The following is a 17,004-nucleotide window of genomic DNA, read 5'->3' as shown; positions in this document are numbered from 1 at the left end:
GACACTGTTGCTCCAGGGGTCCATAGATTCATTTTTTAAAAAATATCCTTAGTTGTAGGTGGACACAATACCTTTATTTTTATGTGGTGCTGAGGATTGAACCCGGGCCTCACGCATGCTAGGCAAGCGCTCTACCACTGGGCCACAACCCCAGCCTGATTCATTTTGAAATGCTCATGATATGCCTCCTGAACACCCACTCCTGCACCGTGGAGAACATGGAACAACAGGACAGACTGTTCACAGGCCGCATGGTGCGGTGTGTTTGCATTTTCCAAACACTTCTACCCTGATTGTTTACCCATTCAGCAGCCTCTGCAAAAAAACCCTCACCAAACACATTGCTTCTAAGAGACCTGGGCCTCAGTTCCTCACAGGTGAGGAACAGGTCAATGTCCCCCAATCACATGGCAAGGAATTAGAGGGCCAGAAGGCTAGCCAAAACGTGGGGCACTGTCAGTAAGGGTATGGAGGCATGGACGTAGTGTTCAAGCCCAGGGCAGGCCCCCTGGGAGCATCATCCGCAGAGCGAGGACTCTGGTTTCCAGAGATGAGGCTGGAGGAACGTCTCTGATCTCTTCTAACCTGGGGACCCTATCAATGGAAGTATGGCGCACTCTATTATCTCAAGCCCATTTCTAGTCATGCAATTCCTACGTTGGAAGGGGTAGAAGTGAGGTACCATTAGGGGGTCAGTACTGGAGATCCCCCCAGACCACAGCTTGCAACTGGAGGCAGCCTCCCTGGCTTCAGATCTGCTGGGGTGGTTTCCTTTATTTCCATGTTCCCTGGATGGCACTACTCTCCCGTGGGGGAACGGACTAGGCTACGCCTTGTCCTAGCGTCCCTGGACTTGCTCCTTCAGCTTTCTTCTGCTCCACTAGGGTTCTTTAAGGGAGTGAGGGCTGAATTTCCAAGAGTTGGTGATTATAAAATCTTGGGGTGTTCACTCTATGAGCTGAGCAGCTTCAGGGCTGCAGAGAACACTCCATTCACCTCAAACGCACCATGGGTGACGACCACACTTGAATAACATAGGTTAGGAAGCAAGAGTTGGGGGAGGCCAAAGATGGGCTTTCTTTTCCTTTCTTGCCTTGAACTCTGGGGTCTAATGATCCTCCTGCCTCAGTCTTCCAAGCGGGGTCTACAGGGGTGTGCAGCTGCACCCAGCCATATTTACTTGTGAAATAGTGGCAACCATGTAGGTGGACCTCACTTCTTCCATAGGCCATGAGCCCCTAGCTCTCTGCCACAGCAGGACCTGGACACATTGCTGTCAGTCAGAACCCAGCCCAGTGATTTGCTCTGTTGTTCTAGACCCTTCCCAGAGGGGCTGGAAAGCCAAAGGGTGAAGGAACTCTGCTGCAGACCTCAGATCAGGCCACATTGTATAGAATGGCCGAAGAGCAATGGACTGCCTCACTTTTTGAACAGTTCTGCTTTGAGAGCAGGAGCCCGGGACAGAAAGGCTATTGGAATGTAACCACATTTATTTCTTATAACCTGAAGATAGAGGTTGTGTAGATTTAAACATGACTAAGAACATTCTGAAAAGTAACTATTTTGAATTGGTTTTATTTAAATTTTACAGAAACCTGATTGAAGTTAAGCATGTAATCATAAGTCCAATAACAATTTCTACAAAAATGCACATACAATGCCAGAATTCCTTAAAAGCAACTAATACCACTTTTTGTTTTGCATAAAACATGCATTAATATCAACTGCCACATGTTGGCCAAAATCGGTCTCTACAAGAAGAGACGGTCCAATACAGTCAATAAGAAAACTAGTTGTGAACAACAGGTAAAAAAAGAGGTTCTCCGGTTAATAAAAGGAGGAGCAGTACCTTTCATAAAACAAGCCCTTCAGCACTGGGGTGATTTGTACTATTGTGCGGCACAGTGATGCATCGCCTCTGAGACTCGGTCCTGAACTGTCATGGGAGTAAGGAGCTTCTGGTGGTTAAGTCAGACATTCAGGAAGATACAAACTTTCAGGACATGAAGACACTTAGTGCAATTTTGCAGAAGGGGTTCAAAACATCCTCAGACTTGAAGCACTAGTCTGCAGACACCTTGAGTTCTTAACGGAGCCCTCTCCACGAGGCCAGCTCAGGGCAGACATCTGCAGCCACAGCACCTTCCGGCTCTACAAGAATCTGTAGTTAGGAGGCTGAATGCCAAAGAGTGTGCATGGTACCATTTCTTTGAGGATCTGATGTCTGTGGGCCTTGTTCACCTTTTCCAGGGACTGGTGGGTACTCCTGCATACAACTGTTGGGCCTGAAGGGAATACTAACACACAAGTGTGGCCCCAAAGCCTAGGACATTTTGCTAAGATACCTCAAAGTGTGTCATCTATTGTCAGGAAAAACTGTTCCTCCAGAGGGGACAACTGAGGGCTCTATATTTATTAAAAGGTTTTTTCCATGTGGACTGAGGGCTATAAAGAAAGTTCTTACCAACTGAAAGGACTTGCCCTCAAACTCAGGGTTTTATACAACATTCTAGAGGAACTTCAGAAGAAGACCTCATAGTCAAGGGAAAGCGGCTGTGGACGTTATGCTTCAATACACAAGCTCAGCACTCGTGCAGCCCAGGGCCCTGTCTGGAATCTTCCACAGTCTGTCTCTTCCAAAACAGGGCAGTCACCACCCTGCTCACTGCAAGTAAGTCAGTATCTTTTGTCTTCAGCACAGATTCAAGGGGAAAAAGTAATAACTTATTAGAGTTCTAATAACATTTTCATAACAGAACAATATCAAAATAGGTCCATTTTTAATATATGCTTATGAATATCCCTGATAATATAAGGAAATCCAGAGGACTTTGTAAACCACCAAGATTTCACAGGAGTGATACCCGGTCATTTTCTAGGCAGCAAAAAGGGACCGGTGTACTGGCAACTTTCCCCATGAAGCCCTGTGAGCACTACAGCACTGAACTTCTAATGTTTGAGTGCCAGTAGAATTGTGAAGGAAAATTTCACTTTATTAGTAAAATTAGTAACAAAGGTTTGCTTCCTCAACCCTGTCATCACTTCATCTCCCTGCCCATGACAGACATCCAAGCCAAAAATTACCATCAGTCCTAGTTGGTCTGGAGGTTGGGCCCAGAGTAAACAAGTCCCAAGATCTTTTCGAGCCATGACCCAACCCCAGAAAACAGGGAGATGGGAACGAGGCAGACCAGGCTTGAGGAAGCTTTGACCCAAGGCACCACAATCATGGGGTGAGGGACCTAGAAAGGCTCCACTGACATCGAGAGAACCTTCCATGCCGCCTGCAGAGGAAGTCCTGGAAGGAGACAACTCTGCGGCCAAGTGCACACACTCCGGAGTAAAAGAACAAATCATTTAAAAACAAACCAATTGCTTTCTCAAAATCAAATCAAACTTCTTAAAACTTATAATCAGAGGACCCTGGGTATCCTGGGGCAGGAGAGTGGAAGTCTGTGGAATGAGCTGCATTTAGCTAAGTCATAGAGAAGGCTGCTGGCTGTGAAGTCAGCATAACCCATGTGGCTGCCGTAGTCAAGGAGGAAGGGAGCCTGAGGCGCAGGAGGCCTCTCCACAGAGGAAAGGGGACCAAGTATGAAGTAGGCCTCATTTATTCCTGGGGCAGTAAGTGGCATTTTCGTTGGCCTGCATGAGGAAGCTCTGGCTCCTCTCTAGCTGCAATAATACTGCATTCCATCCACTCTTCTTCTCTTTTTTGACTGAAATTCTTCAAAGAACTGTTGAATGTCCTCTCTCTTAACAACCTGTTAATGAAAAGTGAGGATTAGGAAAGAGAACTACATCCAGAAGAGCAATAAAAGGTCAGAACATTCACAAACAAGTCACACATTATTGATAAGAATTACAAGCCAGGTGAAGTGGTGCATGCCTATAATCCCAGCAACTCAGGAGGCTGAAGCAGCAGGATCACAAGTTGGAGGGCAGCCTCAGCAACTTAGCAAGATGCTATCTCAAAATAAAAAATGAGAGGGCTGGGGATGGAGCTAAGTGATGAAGCTCCCCTGGGTTCAATCCCCAATATCAAAAGTAGAGAATTGCAGATGCTCCTTGATTCATGATGGGGTTACATCTGGACAAACTCATTGTAAGTTGAAAATATTCTATGATAAAAATGCAATTAACACATTAACGCTAAGTTGAGCCACTGTAAGTCAGGGGCCCTACACTGAATGTGTAATAACTACACTATTTCTTTCTGCAGAAGAGCCAACAGGCTCTCAGTCACACAGGGCACACAGCAAAATGTTTCAAAGTTCAGCTTCCACCACCTGCCTCAGCTTCCCTGTACAAAACGAGGAAGAAACAGTGCCATCCAATAAGGTCACATGAGGGTCAGATAAGCTATGATGCCTGTAGGACTCTGCCTAGCTGAGAGTGAGTGCCATCAGAGGTTAGCTGAAAAGAAGTGGAGAGCCAGCATCCACACTAGGACCACAGCGCACTTTCACTAGCACAGTGTCCTTTAGAAATGTCCTTCAGCTCTGCAAACCACCCACAGAAAACAAAACTGGAGATTTGTGCTTTCTTTTCACCAACAGTGGAGAATATTTTAAAAAAGAAAAAAAAAAAAAAACAAAACAAAGACACTTTTCCTTCCTCAAGAGTCTCAAATTAAAGATGTTTTGCCATATAAACAGAAAATTTATTGGGAAAAAAAAAGCCCAACAAACTATAGAAGCACTATTTTTAGTAAATTCATTTTATGGAATACAAATAAAAAAGTTATCTCCTAGATAGGAGATTTAAAGCATTAAAAAGGTGCTTACGACAGACGCTCTAAATAAATAAAAAAGCACCTGGGACAATCCAGGGGTCCCTGCTCACCCCAAGAGAGAGCCTAGGCCAGATGATCTGGTGGCAGGCTGTCTAGGGGTCATCATAAGGGACAGGTTTGTTCATTTATTTTTAATTATATTATTAGTGGGAAAGAAGGATGGTGGGGCAGGAAGAGTGAAGAAAAAAAGAGAATGTGAACGCAAGCAAACAACAGAGGAAAGAGAAAGAGGAAGCAGGAGAGGCGTCAATCACATAAAGTGCAAACCTGCCTCCATTCCCCAGGTGTGATCAGGCTAACCCGACTGAATGGAATGCTGGCCTACAACAACTTTCTTGGGGTAGAATGCTTATTAGTCCTTTAAATGAAAGAACTCTGTCAATAATTGGCTACACACCAGTACTTGATACACCAGATTCATAAGCACCATGAGGAAAACTGCTGACCCCTAAGAAATTGAGGGTGTAGGAAGCCAAACAGTCTGAGATAAGTGCAGCTCAAGGCTCTAATGTACTGAGCTAAATGGTTTGGGAAACTACACTTTAAAATGCTAATAATAAATATAATACTTGGAAGTTTCAAAATGAAGGATCTGTGGGTTATAAACATTAAACAGTGAAAACCACTAGAAGAAATATCTCTGGCCTGGATACCATGGCAGGAGACCACAAAGACCCATATTAGGGGGTGCAGTGTTTGGATTCTAGATGTCCTAAAATGGTCATAGCAAACAGAGTAGAAATGTTAACAAATAAATACTGGGGTTCAACAGTAAAATCATTTTACTGCTTAGTCTCAGAAAATCTGTAGTTCTGTTACTTTTTTACAGTCAGATACAAACATTAAATAAAAGGCAGTCAGTCCATCATCTGAGAGCATCTAGAACCCACCAACATTATTTCCCGTGGTTGAAAATAACTAAAGTAGTGAAGTCACTGACGACCTGAGGCTTCCCCAACCCTTTGGTAAAGACATAGTAATGTCAAGAAACAATTTAAAAATCACATTTTTCTGTCTTTTTAAGTCATCACATCAGATTTAAAAAACTGAATAAACATGTTTTCAAATGTGAATGGGCAAAGATCACATATTTAATTTTTTTCTCTAATGTGATTCAGAGCTGGTAAAGTGGCATGGTTACACAAGTGAGGCAGAGCCCCCACTGGAGCCATGACCATTCAGTTATAGCAGGAGAGAAGCTGAAGTCATAGTAACCAGAGGACAGCCTGTGCAAGAGAGAGCACAGACAGAGTCTAAGAACTGCTCAAAAGTTGGAAACATTCAGAGTGATGAATATTCTCTAAAAAAGAAGAAAATAATTTCATGGAAGGCCCTCTTAGCCTCTGACTTGACAATCTGTTCTAAAGAAGGGTAGCCTTGTGACCTGTCCAGATATCCAAGCAGTTACAAGTTCTTTCTACATTTATGAGGAAGAAGAAAGTGACCTCAAGTAGGCTGGCAGGCTTCTCCCAAGAAAGCAAGGAGCAAGACATGTGGCAGGTATTCATCAAGACTCATGCCTGACCAGATCTGTATCCTGACTAGAGCAGAGCCTACAGCTTAGCTGTGTATAAGAACAATCTCAGACTACAAAGAAAAGATTTAAATTTTGTTTTGCATTTGTCTGTGGGAAGATAGGTGTTGGAAAAAAATTCTGTCACAAATGTGTGAATAGTAAAGGACTATAAAGTACTTATAAATTTATCTGAAACCCTATTTTATTTATTTTATTTTTTAATTTATTTTAATTTTTATTATTTTTTGATTCATTGTACACAAATGGGGTACAACTTTCATTGCTCTGGTTGTACGCAAAGTAGAGTCACACCGTTTGTGTAATCATACATGTACTTAGGGTAATGATGTTTGTCTCACTCTCTTTCCTTCCCTCCCACCCCTCATTTCCCGCTACACAATCCATCCTTCCTCCATTCTTTCCTTACCCCTTCCCACCCTGAAGCCCTATTTTAAAAAACATTAAACATTTTAGAGCCAGACTTAAAAATATATTCTCACTACCAAAAGAAAGTTTTTGGTCCACAATGGTAGAGTTCTACTCTAAACTATGGACCTAAATTTATTTTCTCCTGCTCAAGTCATTTTTCCCTCCTACTCCCAAGACTGTTCACTTCAAAGTCAGGATCAGCAGAGTCAGTACCTCTGATTCCTCCAGTGGCCTTCTCCTCTGCTACAGCTACTTTCTGCAGACCGTGTGTGTCTTACATTATATTTTGTTTTGTACAATATACTTCTTTGAAATGTACAAATTGACAAGCAAACAAAATTCTAAAAATGTTTGAGGAATAAAGACCCCAGCAAATAACGTGAGGCTCCCATAAGTTTGTCTAGGGAAATGAGGCCAGCAGGCAGAGTCTGTTCCTGTCTCTCATTCCTTCTGCCATTAGGGGCTGGTAAGGACTCCAACAAGTCCCTTGGTATCTCATTGCCCCTTACTGATTTCACTTAGCCGGCCAACATCCCATGAATAGTTTCATGCATAAATTTTCAAGTAGCTCCATTTTTTAAAAGTTATTTTTTTTAATTACAGATGGACACAATAACCTTTATTTATTTATTCATTTTTATGCAGTGCTGATAATTGAACCCAGTGCCTCACACCCCTGCTAGGCAAAGCGCTCTGCCACTGAGCCACATTCCCAGTCCATCAAGTACTTCATTTTTACTCCTTATTTTCTGTCATCAAAGGAAATAAACAGTGCAAAATTCACAGGCATATGATTAAAATTCCTTACTCAACATACCGTGCCTTCATCAGCAAATCTCTTCAGGTAGTCCTTCAGTTCAGTCTTCAAGTCATTGTATTCTAAACCAAAACCACAAATGCATTTGAAATTTAGATAAGCAATTGATTTTAAAAGAAAATGTTTATTTCTCACTGACAGTTGAGTATGCTAACAGTTCAAACCAAATTTTTCTGAAATGAAACCTGCATGAAAATTTATTCTGAATTACTTCCATCATTTTACTATCTGGGATACTTTGACAACAATCAAACTTGAAAACCCCACAAACAAGAACAACAATTAAAAAACCCAATAAAACAAATATCCTCACTCCCATAAAGGTCAGTAAGATTTTTTTCTTTTTCTTTTTCTTTTTTCTTTTGGCACTGGGGATTGAACCCAGGAAGCTTACCACTGAGCCATTTACCAGCCCCTTTCACATTTTTTTTTTTTTTTTTTGAGACAGGGATTCACTAATTTGCTTAGGGCCTTGCTAAGTTGCTGAGGCTGGTTTTGAACTTACAATCCTCCTGCCTCAGTCTTTCATGCTGCTGGGATTAAATGTGAACATCTCTGTGCCTGGCCAGCTAAGAATTTTTTAAAAGGATGTCCTATTTCTCTGGAATTCTAGTACTTAAAATAACTGTGGACTCATCAAACATTAAGTTTTAAAACCCATCCACCTGCCTAACAGTTTTTATTATATGCCAAGCACCTTGAGGGCCACAAAAATATTTTAAATGCGGCCACCATCATTGAAAAGCTTTTTTAGTCTAATAAAGGCAAAAGAAATTAATAAGTAACAACAAAAAAAGAAAGAAGTAATCAATGATACAAAAGGGACACAAAGGTGGTAGCATCCAGCTGGAAACTGGCTGTGATAGAAACACTGAAGTTGAGTATACCAGGGAGAGGCCGGAGGAGGAGGAGACATAAAAGCCTACAATTAAGGATTTAGGGACACTTTTTCCTTCTAGTGGTTTCCTCTGAAACTCTGAAGGAACCTCAAAAACTGTCAAAAGATGACATGCTTTTCTTTAAAAAAAAAAAAAAAAAAAAAAAGACAATACTCAATGAAATTATTTCAAAGGGTAGAAAAATTTTCTATTATTCTGTATCATACATCTACTCTTATCAAAACAGTACATGTAGTGGTTTCTCTAACATGTAATTATTCTAACATGAAGCTCTGAATCAGTAGTAAGAGCAGTTGAATACTCAGCAACAGTAAAATGAAGCAACTCCAGTTAAGATCTACTACACAATTCAAAATTTTAATTTTCTTAGCATTAAGTTAGAAATATAGGTGTTATCCTCTTACATATTTTTTTAACACTGCAAAAAATACTTCTGAACTTTATGAATTTTCACATATAAACAGTATTTACCACAAATGAGTTCCACTTGCTGAACTCTGTTCATGCTGTTAAGGGTATCCATTAAAGGGTCCTCCGATCAGTTGCCTGGTCAATCTTGCCTTTGTTTTCATAGGCCAAAACTGTGTCATATTCATCTGTCAGAACAGGACATCTAGATCTCCATACATTTTCTTTAAAAAATAAAACCATTCTCCCGTTAGAATTGCGTATTATTTTCAGAAAGCCAAATTCATGAGAATTACTAAAAATTACTTATTATTTTTAAATTAATGACTAGAAAATCTGAGCCTCTTAACACAGAGTTGCTTGAAGGATTTAAACTTTTTGCCCAAATCTTTTTCAGAAATCTCCCAACTTCCAGGGGATGTTGTATACAATCTATGACATTTTTATGTAAAAATCACTGATTTACTACAACTTTTAAGCAATTTATGTTTCCAAGCACCTCTATGACAATAGCTATTTTCCACTAAAATTAAGGTGAGTAAATAAAAAGTACTGGTAATTATTTTCTCCTACAAGGATTCAGACAAGGATGACTTCATAAATTTACTTAACTGAAAAAGTCTGAAAGTCCTTTATACTCCTACAAGTCCATAAAAACACATTCTGGCACACAAAACACAGGAACATTAAACTTAACCAGATACTCGCCATACAGTCTTGGCAGGTGCACAACTTGCTACGCCAGTTCAAAGGCCAATAGGTGGCAGTGTCTCGCTTGATAAACTCCTTAGCTTTGAGCTCCTGAAGTTTGCAGCTAGATTGTGATTCCGAGTTGAGGCTTTGATTCTTAACCACTGTCTGAAATAAAATTGAGTTTTGAAGTGTTTATCACAGTTTTCATAGTTTCAATTTTTGTAGAAGGATTTCTTTAGGCAAAGAAATCCATAGCTACAGAGTTTACAGAATTAATGTGTCTAAATTTTATTTCTTCGATGGCTTGCACTTCATATACTACCTGAAGATCACATTCAGAACTAGAGCTGGTACATGGTTCATTTTTCTGCTCTGCCTTAGGATCTTTGACAGCCTCCTTTCCAAGTTCTGGAACATCCTCTTTGAGGGTACTATCTTGGTGATCTCCATTTTCAGGCTGATACCTTCCTGATCACCTATTCCATCAACATTCACCATCAACCCATCATCCTCAGCAGATATTTTGGTCACTGTGGATTCAATGAGAAAAATTAATAAATAAAACCATACACACACCCACAGCAGATATACCCACCTATAGGTGGAAATCACTTATTCTGATTTTAAAATATTTCGGAATCTGGAAAAGAAGAAAATTCAACCTTAGTCTTTGGAATAGTGAGAAAGGAAATACCAAAATTCTTTAGACCAAGCCTACCTATTCCAAATAATTTAAGCACTCTATGTGCAAAGAAGAAAAGGATATACTGAAAGTGTTAAAAGAGATGGGACATTTCAAGAAGAGAAGCAGTGGGCTAGGGTTGCAGCTCAATGGTAGAGTGTGAGGCTCTGAGTCAAATTCTCAGCACCACATATAAATAAATACATATATAAAATAAAGGTCCACTAACAACTAAAATAATCTTAAAAAATACATAAATGAAGCAGTAAGAAGAAATCTGCATACATAAACAGAAGGGTAGTTTTGGTAAAAACATCACCTTTTCTCCATCATGAGGAGGAAATAAAAAGAATAGGTAAAAGGCAAAGGAAAGAAAAGAAATGGTGAGGAACTCATGAGGATGATGGCATTTCAATTAATAGTAGATGAAGTTGTAAAGAAATGAAGAGAGAAGGGGAAAATCAATGAAGAAAACCCCATGCATGAGAAATACAAGAGAGGGCCCAGTCTATGGCAAGTGAGAGATATAATTGTAAAGGGCATAAGAGAAAGAGGAAGCATGAAGTTTAAGAACTTAGAGGCAAATAAAAAGTATAGGATGAGATCTTAGGTGAAGCTACTCTGCTTGTGGATTGTATGGTGAAATAGTTCCTAAAGGTGAGAAGGGCAAGCAATTAAAAGGCTGGAGCAGCAAACGCTATGAAGAATTATCACCATAAAAAAAGGGCTGGGGAGGTGTTTCAGTGATGGAGCACTTGCCTAACATGCGTGAAGCCTTGGGTTTAATCCCCAGCACCACAATAAATAAAGAAATAAAGTAAATTATCAGTAAGATATTTAATGCCCCAACACCATTCAATGCTAATTAGTTGTTTTGACTCAGTTTCGTAGTCTATAACAAAAACACTAGATAACAAACTGCTTTGGTCTGAATGTTTATCTTTCCAAAATTTGCAATATTAAGAGGCAGAAGCCATGCATGGTGACACACGTCTGTAACCCCGTGACTTGGGAGGATAAAGCAGGAGGATCACTATTTTGAGGCTAGCCACAGCAACTTAGTGAGATCCTATATCAAATAAAAAAAGGGCTGGGGATGTACCTCAGTGGTAAATGACCATGGCTTAAACCCCTAATACTGGGGGAACAAAGGAGGGGGCGGGCAAAGCTTTCAGGTGATTATGTCAGGAGGGCCCACCCTCGGGTATGGAGTTGGCACCCTTACAAAGAAGCCCAAGAAATTTTGGTTTTTCTTCAGATCATATAAATCTTTTACCTTTTACAAAGAAGCCCAGTGGAGTTTGTGTGCCTTTCCCACCATGTGAGGAAACAAGCACTCACCAAACACCAAATTTCTGGCACTTTGATTTTGACTCTCCAGTATCCAGAACTGTAAGCATAAATTCCTATAGCTGGTAAGTTATCTAGTCTAAGGTATTTGTTATAATATCCCAAATAGACTAAGACATCACCCCTCCCCAACCAATAGCACTTAATGATATATTTTAATTCTATTTATCTTTCAAAAGTCTATTAAAATCTACCCTCCTTATTTTCTGATTCTAGTCTCATCCATAGTTTGTACAATAACATTTAGGTTAGAATTTGTTCTTGATAGTCTCCCAACCAATCTACAAGGATTTTGTGAAGAATCGCTCTATACTGTTTTCTCTACTTCAGTGTCCCAAAATAGTGCTAAAAATTCTGGACTGAACATACAAATTTCACAAGCACAAATTGTGTCACACCAACTACACCAAAGACACCTACCTGCCAACTGTGCGGCATAAGCCCATAGGAAAGAACAACGCTTCATACAAGCCTGGCACACCATCTCTTGGAAATCCCCACTCTCAGGGGGAATGGCACCAAGATGCTGCAAATATATAAAACCAAATATTTTCCTTATGATCGAAATATCTAAAATGCCCATCATTTTATAAACAAATACTGCAATAGTACACTGACCATATCTCTATAAGTTTGTTTTTAGAAAAGTAATTGTAATGTAAAATAAACAAATTTGAAAGGAAAAGATTCTTTATCTTTTATAGCGACAATGACTTTAAAAGTTTTCTCTTACCCTTCCATGAAACCAATTCTTCACAGACTACACAACTGGATCATCTCATCTGGAACCTAACACAGAAAAGTAGTTTGCTTGTTACAATTATTCTGAATTCTGGGACATGGAACTAAATCTGCACACAGCAAATTAAATACCAAATAATTTTGGGGCTGAGGGTGTGACTCGGTGGTAAAATGCTTGCCTAGCATGCACTAGTTCTGGACCCCATCCCTAGCATTGCAAGAGAAAAAATCTCTAACCAACTCCATGAGACCCCTATCTATGTAATAGAAATCAGGGAACAAAGAGAAATTCATTCAACATGAACGGAGGGTACAGAGGATTACATTAGATATGCACTTTTTTGAATATGTACAAAATTATCAAAGCTCTTTCACATGAACCTACTTTAACATATGATTCTCATTAAACTTTATAGATAAGGGGTATTCTCATTTATAGATAAATCTGTGAACTGACTAAGTAGAATGTGACCAACTGGAACTTTTTGCCACAATATTTATCAAGTAAAATGAAAAGTAAATGTCACCATCTTTGGTAATAGACAACTTCTCTATTTGAATAACTAAATCGCTACATTAAGAAAATTACATACCAAAGGGAAGACTATTTTTATTCCCAGGTTTTCATATTACTAATTAACTTTCTAATGTTGTTCTGTCCTCTTACTGTGGTGTTTCTTAAAGAAGGAAAAGCATTGCATGTATGCCCATGCTCACACACCTACACAAAATAAACGAAGCAATTTTTCTTTTTTCTTCCTATTTATTCATGATCTTATCTTTTGATCAACAGTAAAAGTTTTACAAAAGTAACACTTACCCACATACCTCAAAATATTTAGTTTAAGGTTTTATTTTTGTTAACTCAAACTCAAAAATATCTTAAAGTTCTTATTCTATATAATTTGGTTCAATAATTAATGTTCTAAGATAATAAAAAGTAAGGAAAGCTGGGTGTGGTGCTGCACATGCATGTAATCCCTGTGGCTCAGGAGGCTGAGGCAGGAGGATTAAGAATTCAAGGGCCAGCCTCAGCAAAAGCGAGGTGCTAAGCAACTCAGTGAGACCCCGTCTCTAAATAAAATACAAAACAGGGCTGGGGATGTGGTTGAGTGGTCGAGTGCCCCTGTGTTCAATCCCCGGTTCCAAAAAAAAAAAAAAACAAAAAGAAAGAAAGAAAGAAAAAGAAAAAGCAAGGAGGCAGAAAGCTAATTTTTCTAAATATAAAAAGCACCCCTCAAATCAGTGAATACACAAAATAAAACACAACTCAATCAAATATGTGTTAGCACAAAAAGACTGGGCAGGACGCAAACCTCACAAATCATCTCAGCTGTTATCCTTCTTTTTCACTCCCTTTTTTCACACCACATTGTCTTGGGGATTTTTTTCATTCTCCATATCTATTAATGTGGGCTAAAGATATGAAAGGACAACTCAAAAAAGATTATTACAAATGTCCAATAAAATTATGAAAAGATGCATAACCTCACTCATAAACAGGGAAAGGAAAATTTTTGAAAGATTCTATTCTTCCTTTATAAGAATGGCAAAATTAAAGGACTGGTAATAAAATAGGGTTGGTTAGTGTGCTGGGGAGAAAAAAATGCTATCATGTACCATTGGTGGCTGAACCAATTCTGCCAGGCATGATCACAATTTTAAATATAAAAATCCTTTGACTAATCAAGTATATTTCTAGATATCCATTCCATATAAATACCTCAGTTACATCACTGTATAAGGTTGTTCACTGTAGCCTTCTTAGTATAGTGAAAAATTAGACACCACCATTCTGCAATAGAACAGTTAGGTTAATTATAGGTTAACTAACTTATGGGGTACACTGCAGCAGTTAAATGAGGGAGATCTGTATTGCTTAATGTCTATGATATGTTGAAAAGTTGCAGAAGTGAATGTACAGAATTTCTCTTTTTTAATTTTGGGGGCGGGGGGCGGCTGGGATTGAATCTAGGGGGCACTCTATTTCCCAGCCTATTTTAAAATTTCTGAGACAAGGTCTTGCTGAAGTTGCTTAGGGCCTCGCTAAGTTGCTGAGGTTGGCCTTGCACTTGTGATCCTTATGCTTCACCCTTCCCAAGGTGCTGGGATTACAGGTGTGTGTGGCAGAATTTTCACTTTTGTTAAAAGGAAATTACACATTGAAACACACGTTTGAACACTTTTATGTACACAGAAAAAGACTTGAAAATATCTACACCAAGAAGTGTTAACAGGTATGCCTTGGAGGTGAAAAGCACAGGAGTAAAGAAAAACTTAAATTCTGCATATACTTAAACTGAAAATTTTAAGAGGACCCATTTGGTACACTTTCTTTCCTTTAAGGATGACAAGAAGTTGAAGATCATTTCCCAGGTAAGTGTTGGGGGGAGGGGTCAGGAGGAAGGAAAGGAAGAGAAAGAGAAGTTCTGGCCTTTGGAGAGTTCTCTCTTAATATTTCCATAATCATGATGTAATAATAAGAATAATAGTTGAGAGCAGTACCAGGATAGGTCCAATCCACTTCATAGAAAGGGGCAAATCAGAATCCTTGAGCATCCTAAAAGGTCTCCTACAGGGCTTCAGAGGCCCAGATAGGACACGAGGCTAAGAAATTAAGGATAGAGATGACATAATCCCAGGTTTTAACCTCCAATTTTCTTACTCGTCTTCAGGATCAGGATAAGGTCTCTTGCAAATGCAGTATAATCCAAAAAGTTGTCATGGTATTTATTACAAGAATTTACTTTTGCTTTGTCCTGAAAGATAATATTAATTTCAGTATATAATATCACTTAATTTTAAGGATAACTTCATACATAAAATTTATGCATTTGATAAAATTACTGCATTAAATATCTTCCCTCCTAGAAGCTCATCTTAACTTTCAAAGTCTGAAGAAAATTCACTCCTACTAAAGATAATATGTTCAAGATTTGGGGAAAAAATAAATTTATTTTTTATATCCTTTCTGTAGCAACTGGGGAAATGACTACAATCATCATAAAAATGGAGGTAAAAGTTATTCATTAAACATTAATTATCAACATATGTGAACCAACATTGGCCTAGAATTTCAATGTACCTCTTTATGCATGGTTGTGAATAGCCAAAAACCCTTAGCTAACTGGGAGGCAAAAAAAAAGGCGACGAAATTGCATAGAACTAACCTACAAAGGAGTGTGAAAAAAAATGACAGTAGAATTAATCAAACACTATTACCCTATGTAAATGTATGACTACAAAAATGGTATGCCTTTACTTCATGTACAGAGAAACAATATGTATCCCATTGTGTACTATAAAAATAAATTTAAAAAAATAAAAATTAAAAAAATAAATCAAAGTTTTATGATATAAGTAAAAAAAAATGATAGTTTGGGCAATTATGAAAGAATAAGTCCATTCCTACTTTTTATTTACCTGTTACTTGTATTAAAAGTTATGGTATTAGTATAGTGTTTATTAGCCAAGATTGCTAATATAGTGAAACGTGCTATGTGGATTAGTCCCCATTATTACTATTCAATTATGCAGTTTTAAAAGTCATATCCTTTGCTTCGAAAGTCTCAGAGGATACAGCACAACCAACATAAATAAACCTGCAGAATTAATATTGTTAAAACATCCTACTACCAAAAGCAAAATACAAATTCATGCAATTCCCATCAAAATACTAAGACATTCTTCATAGAACTAGAAAATATAGTCGTAAAATTCATTTGGAAGAATAAAAGACCCAGAATAGTCAAAGCAATTTAAGACAAATAGCCAAGCTGAAGCATCACAATACCTGACTTCACATGATTCTACAGAGCTACAGTAACAAAAGCTGCATGGCACTGGCACACACCGATCAATGGTACATATAATACTTCGGCTGGCTGCCGGGCGGTGTGGAACAGCGCAGCAAGTCCACAGCTGCCAGCGCAGCGCTCTTCTGTGTGGACGCCGCCGGGTGTCGCCTCTACCACAGCAGGCAGCAGCGGGGGAGCGCTAGGTTTGCCCTGCAATCTGGCGCTCACCTCAGGCCTTGGGCTGCCTCTCACAAGCCTGCCTGCCAGGAAGCCAAGCGGGGATGATAGCACCCCTGCCCCTTTGCTACAGCTATTCCTCCCCCTCCCATCTTATACCCAGCTGTCAGTCTGCGACCCTAGCCAGCCATTGGCCTGATCCTAGCCTGCAAATTTTAACTACTCAGCAAATGGCCCGACAAAATTCAACTACTTAAGAGAAGCTCCCCAGCCATACTCACTCCCTCTCTCTTCTCTTCAGGGCAGACACTGTTGGTCTGCCTAATAAAATCTCTTACTGAGTTCCCCAGTCCGGAGTGGTTTTCTGGGCACTTTTCACTTTCAGTACAGCATAGAAAACACAGAAACAAACCCACACATCTATAGTCATCTGATCCTTGACAAAGGTGCCAAAAACATACATTGGAGAAAAGACAGCCTTTTTAACAAATGAGGCTGGGAAAACTGGTTGTCCTATGTAGAAAATGAAATTAGACCTTTATGTCTCACCCTGCACAAAAAATCAACTCAAAATACATCAAAGACCTAGGAATTAGATCAGAAACTATGCAATTCCCAGAAGAAACGTAGGGCAACACTCCACCTTTAAGTCACAGGCAGTAACTTCTCAAAAGGACCCCCCTCCCAGCTCTGGAAATAA

General features: G+C 39.3%; 1 protein-coding gene across 1 annotated transcript in view; it reads right to left on the bottom strand.

The window, feature by feature from the left end:
• Positions 1 to 1,563: 1,563 nt before the first annotated feature.
• Ubr7 (ubiquitin protein ligase E3 component n-recognin 7) overlaps positions 1,564 to 17,004 on the bottom strand; it is a 20,047-nt gene continuing 4,606 nt past the window's right edge. Inside the window, 13 exon segments of the mRNA XM_053743349.1 lie at positions 1,564 to 3,764; positions 7,558 to 7,619; positions 8,928 to 8,990; positions 8,993 to 9,058; positions 9,061 to 9,088; positions 9,573 to 9,722; positions 9,880 to 10,016; positions 10,019 to 10,087; positions 12,010 to 12,115; positions 12,323 to 12,349; positions 14,836 to 14,890; positions 14,996 to 15,047; positions 15,050 to 15,089. Coding sequence (XP_053599324.1) covers positions 3,672 to 3,764; positions 7,558 to 7,619; positions 8,928 to 8,990; positions 8,993 to 9,058; positions 9,061 to 9,088; positions 9,573 to 9,722; positions 9,880 to 10,016; positions 10,019 to 10,087; positions 12,010 to 12,115; positions 12,323 to 12,349; positions 14,836 to 14,890; positions 14,996 to 15,047; positions 15,050 to 15,089 — 948 coding nt within the window. The 3' untranslated portion in view covers positions 1,564 to 3,671.

This window comes from Sciurus carolinensis, chromosome 2 (genome assembly GCF_902686445.1).
Source record: "Sciurus carolinensis chromosome 2, mSciCar1.2, whole genome shotgun sequence".
Lineage (NCBI taxonomy): Eukaryota > Metazoa > Chordata > Mammalia > Rodentia > Sciuridae > Sciurus > Sciurus carolinensis.
The sequence above is the reverse complement of the archived record's forward strand: the minus strand, read 5'-3'. Positions and strand labels throughout refer to the sequence as shown.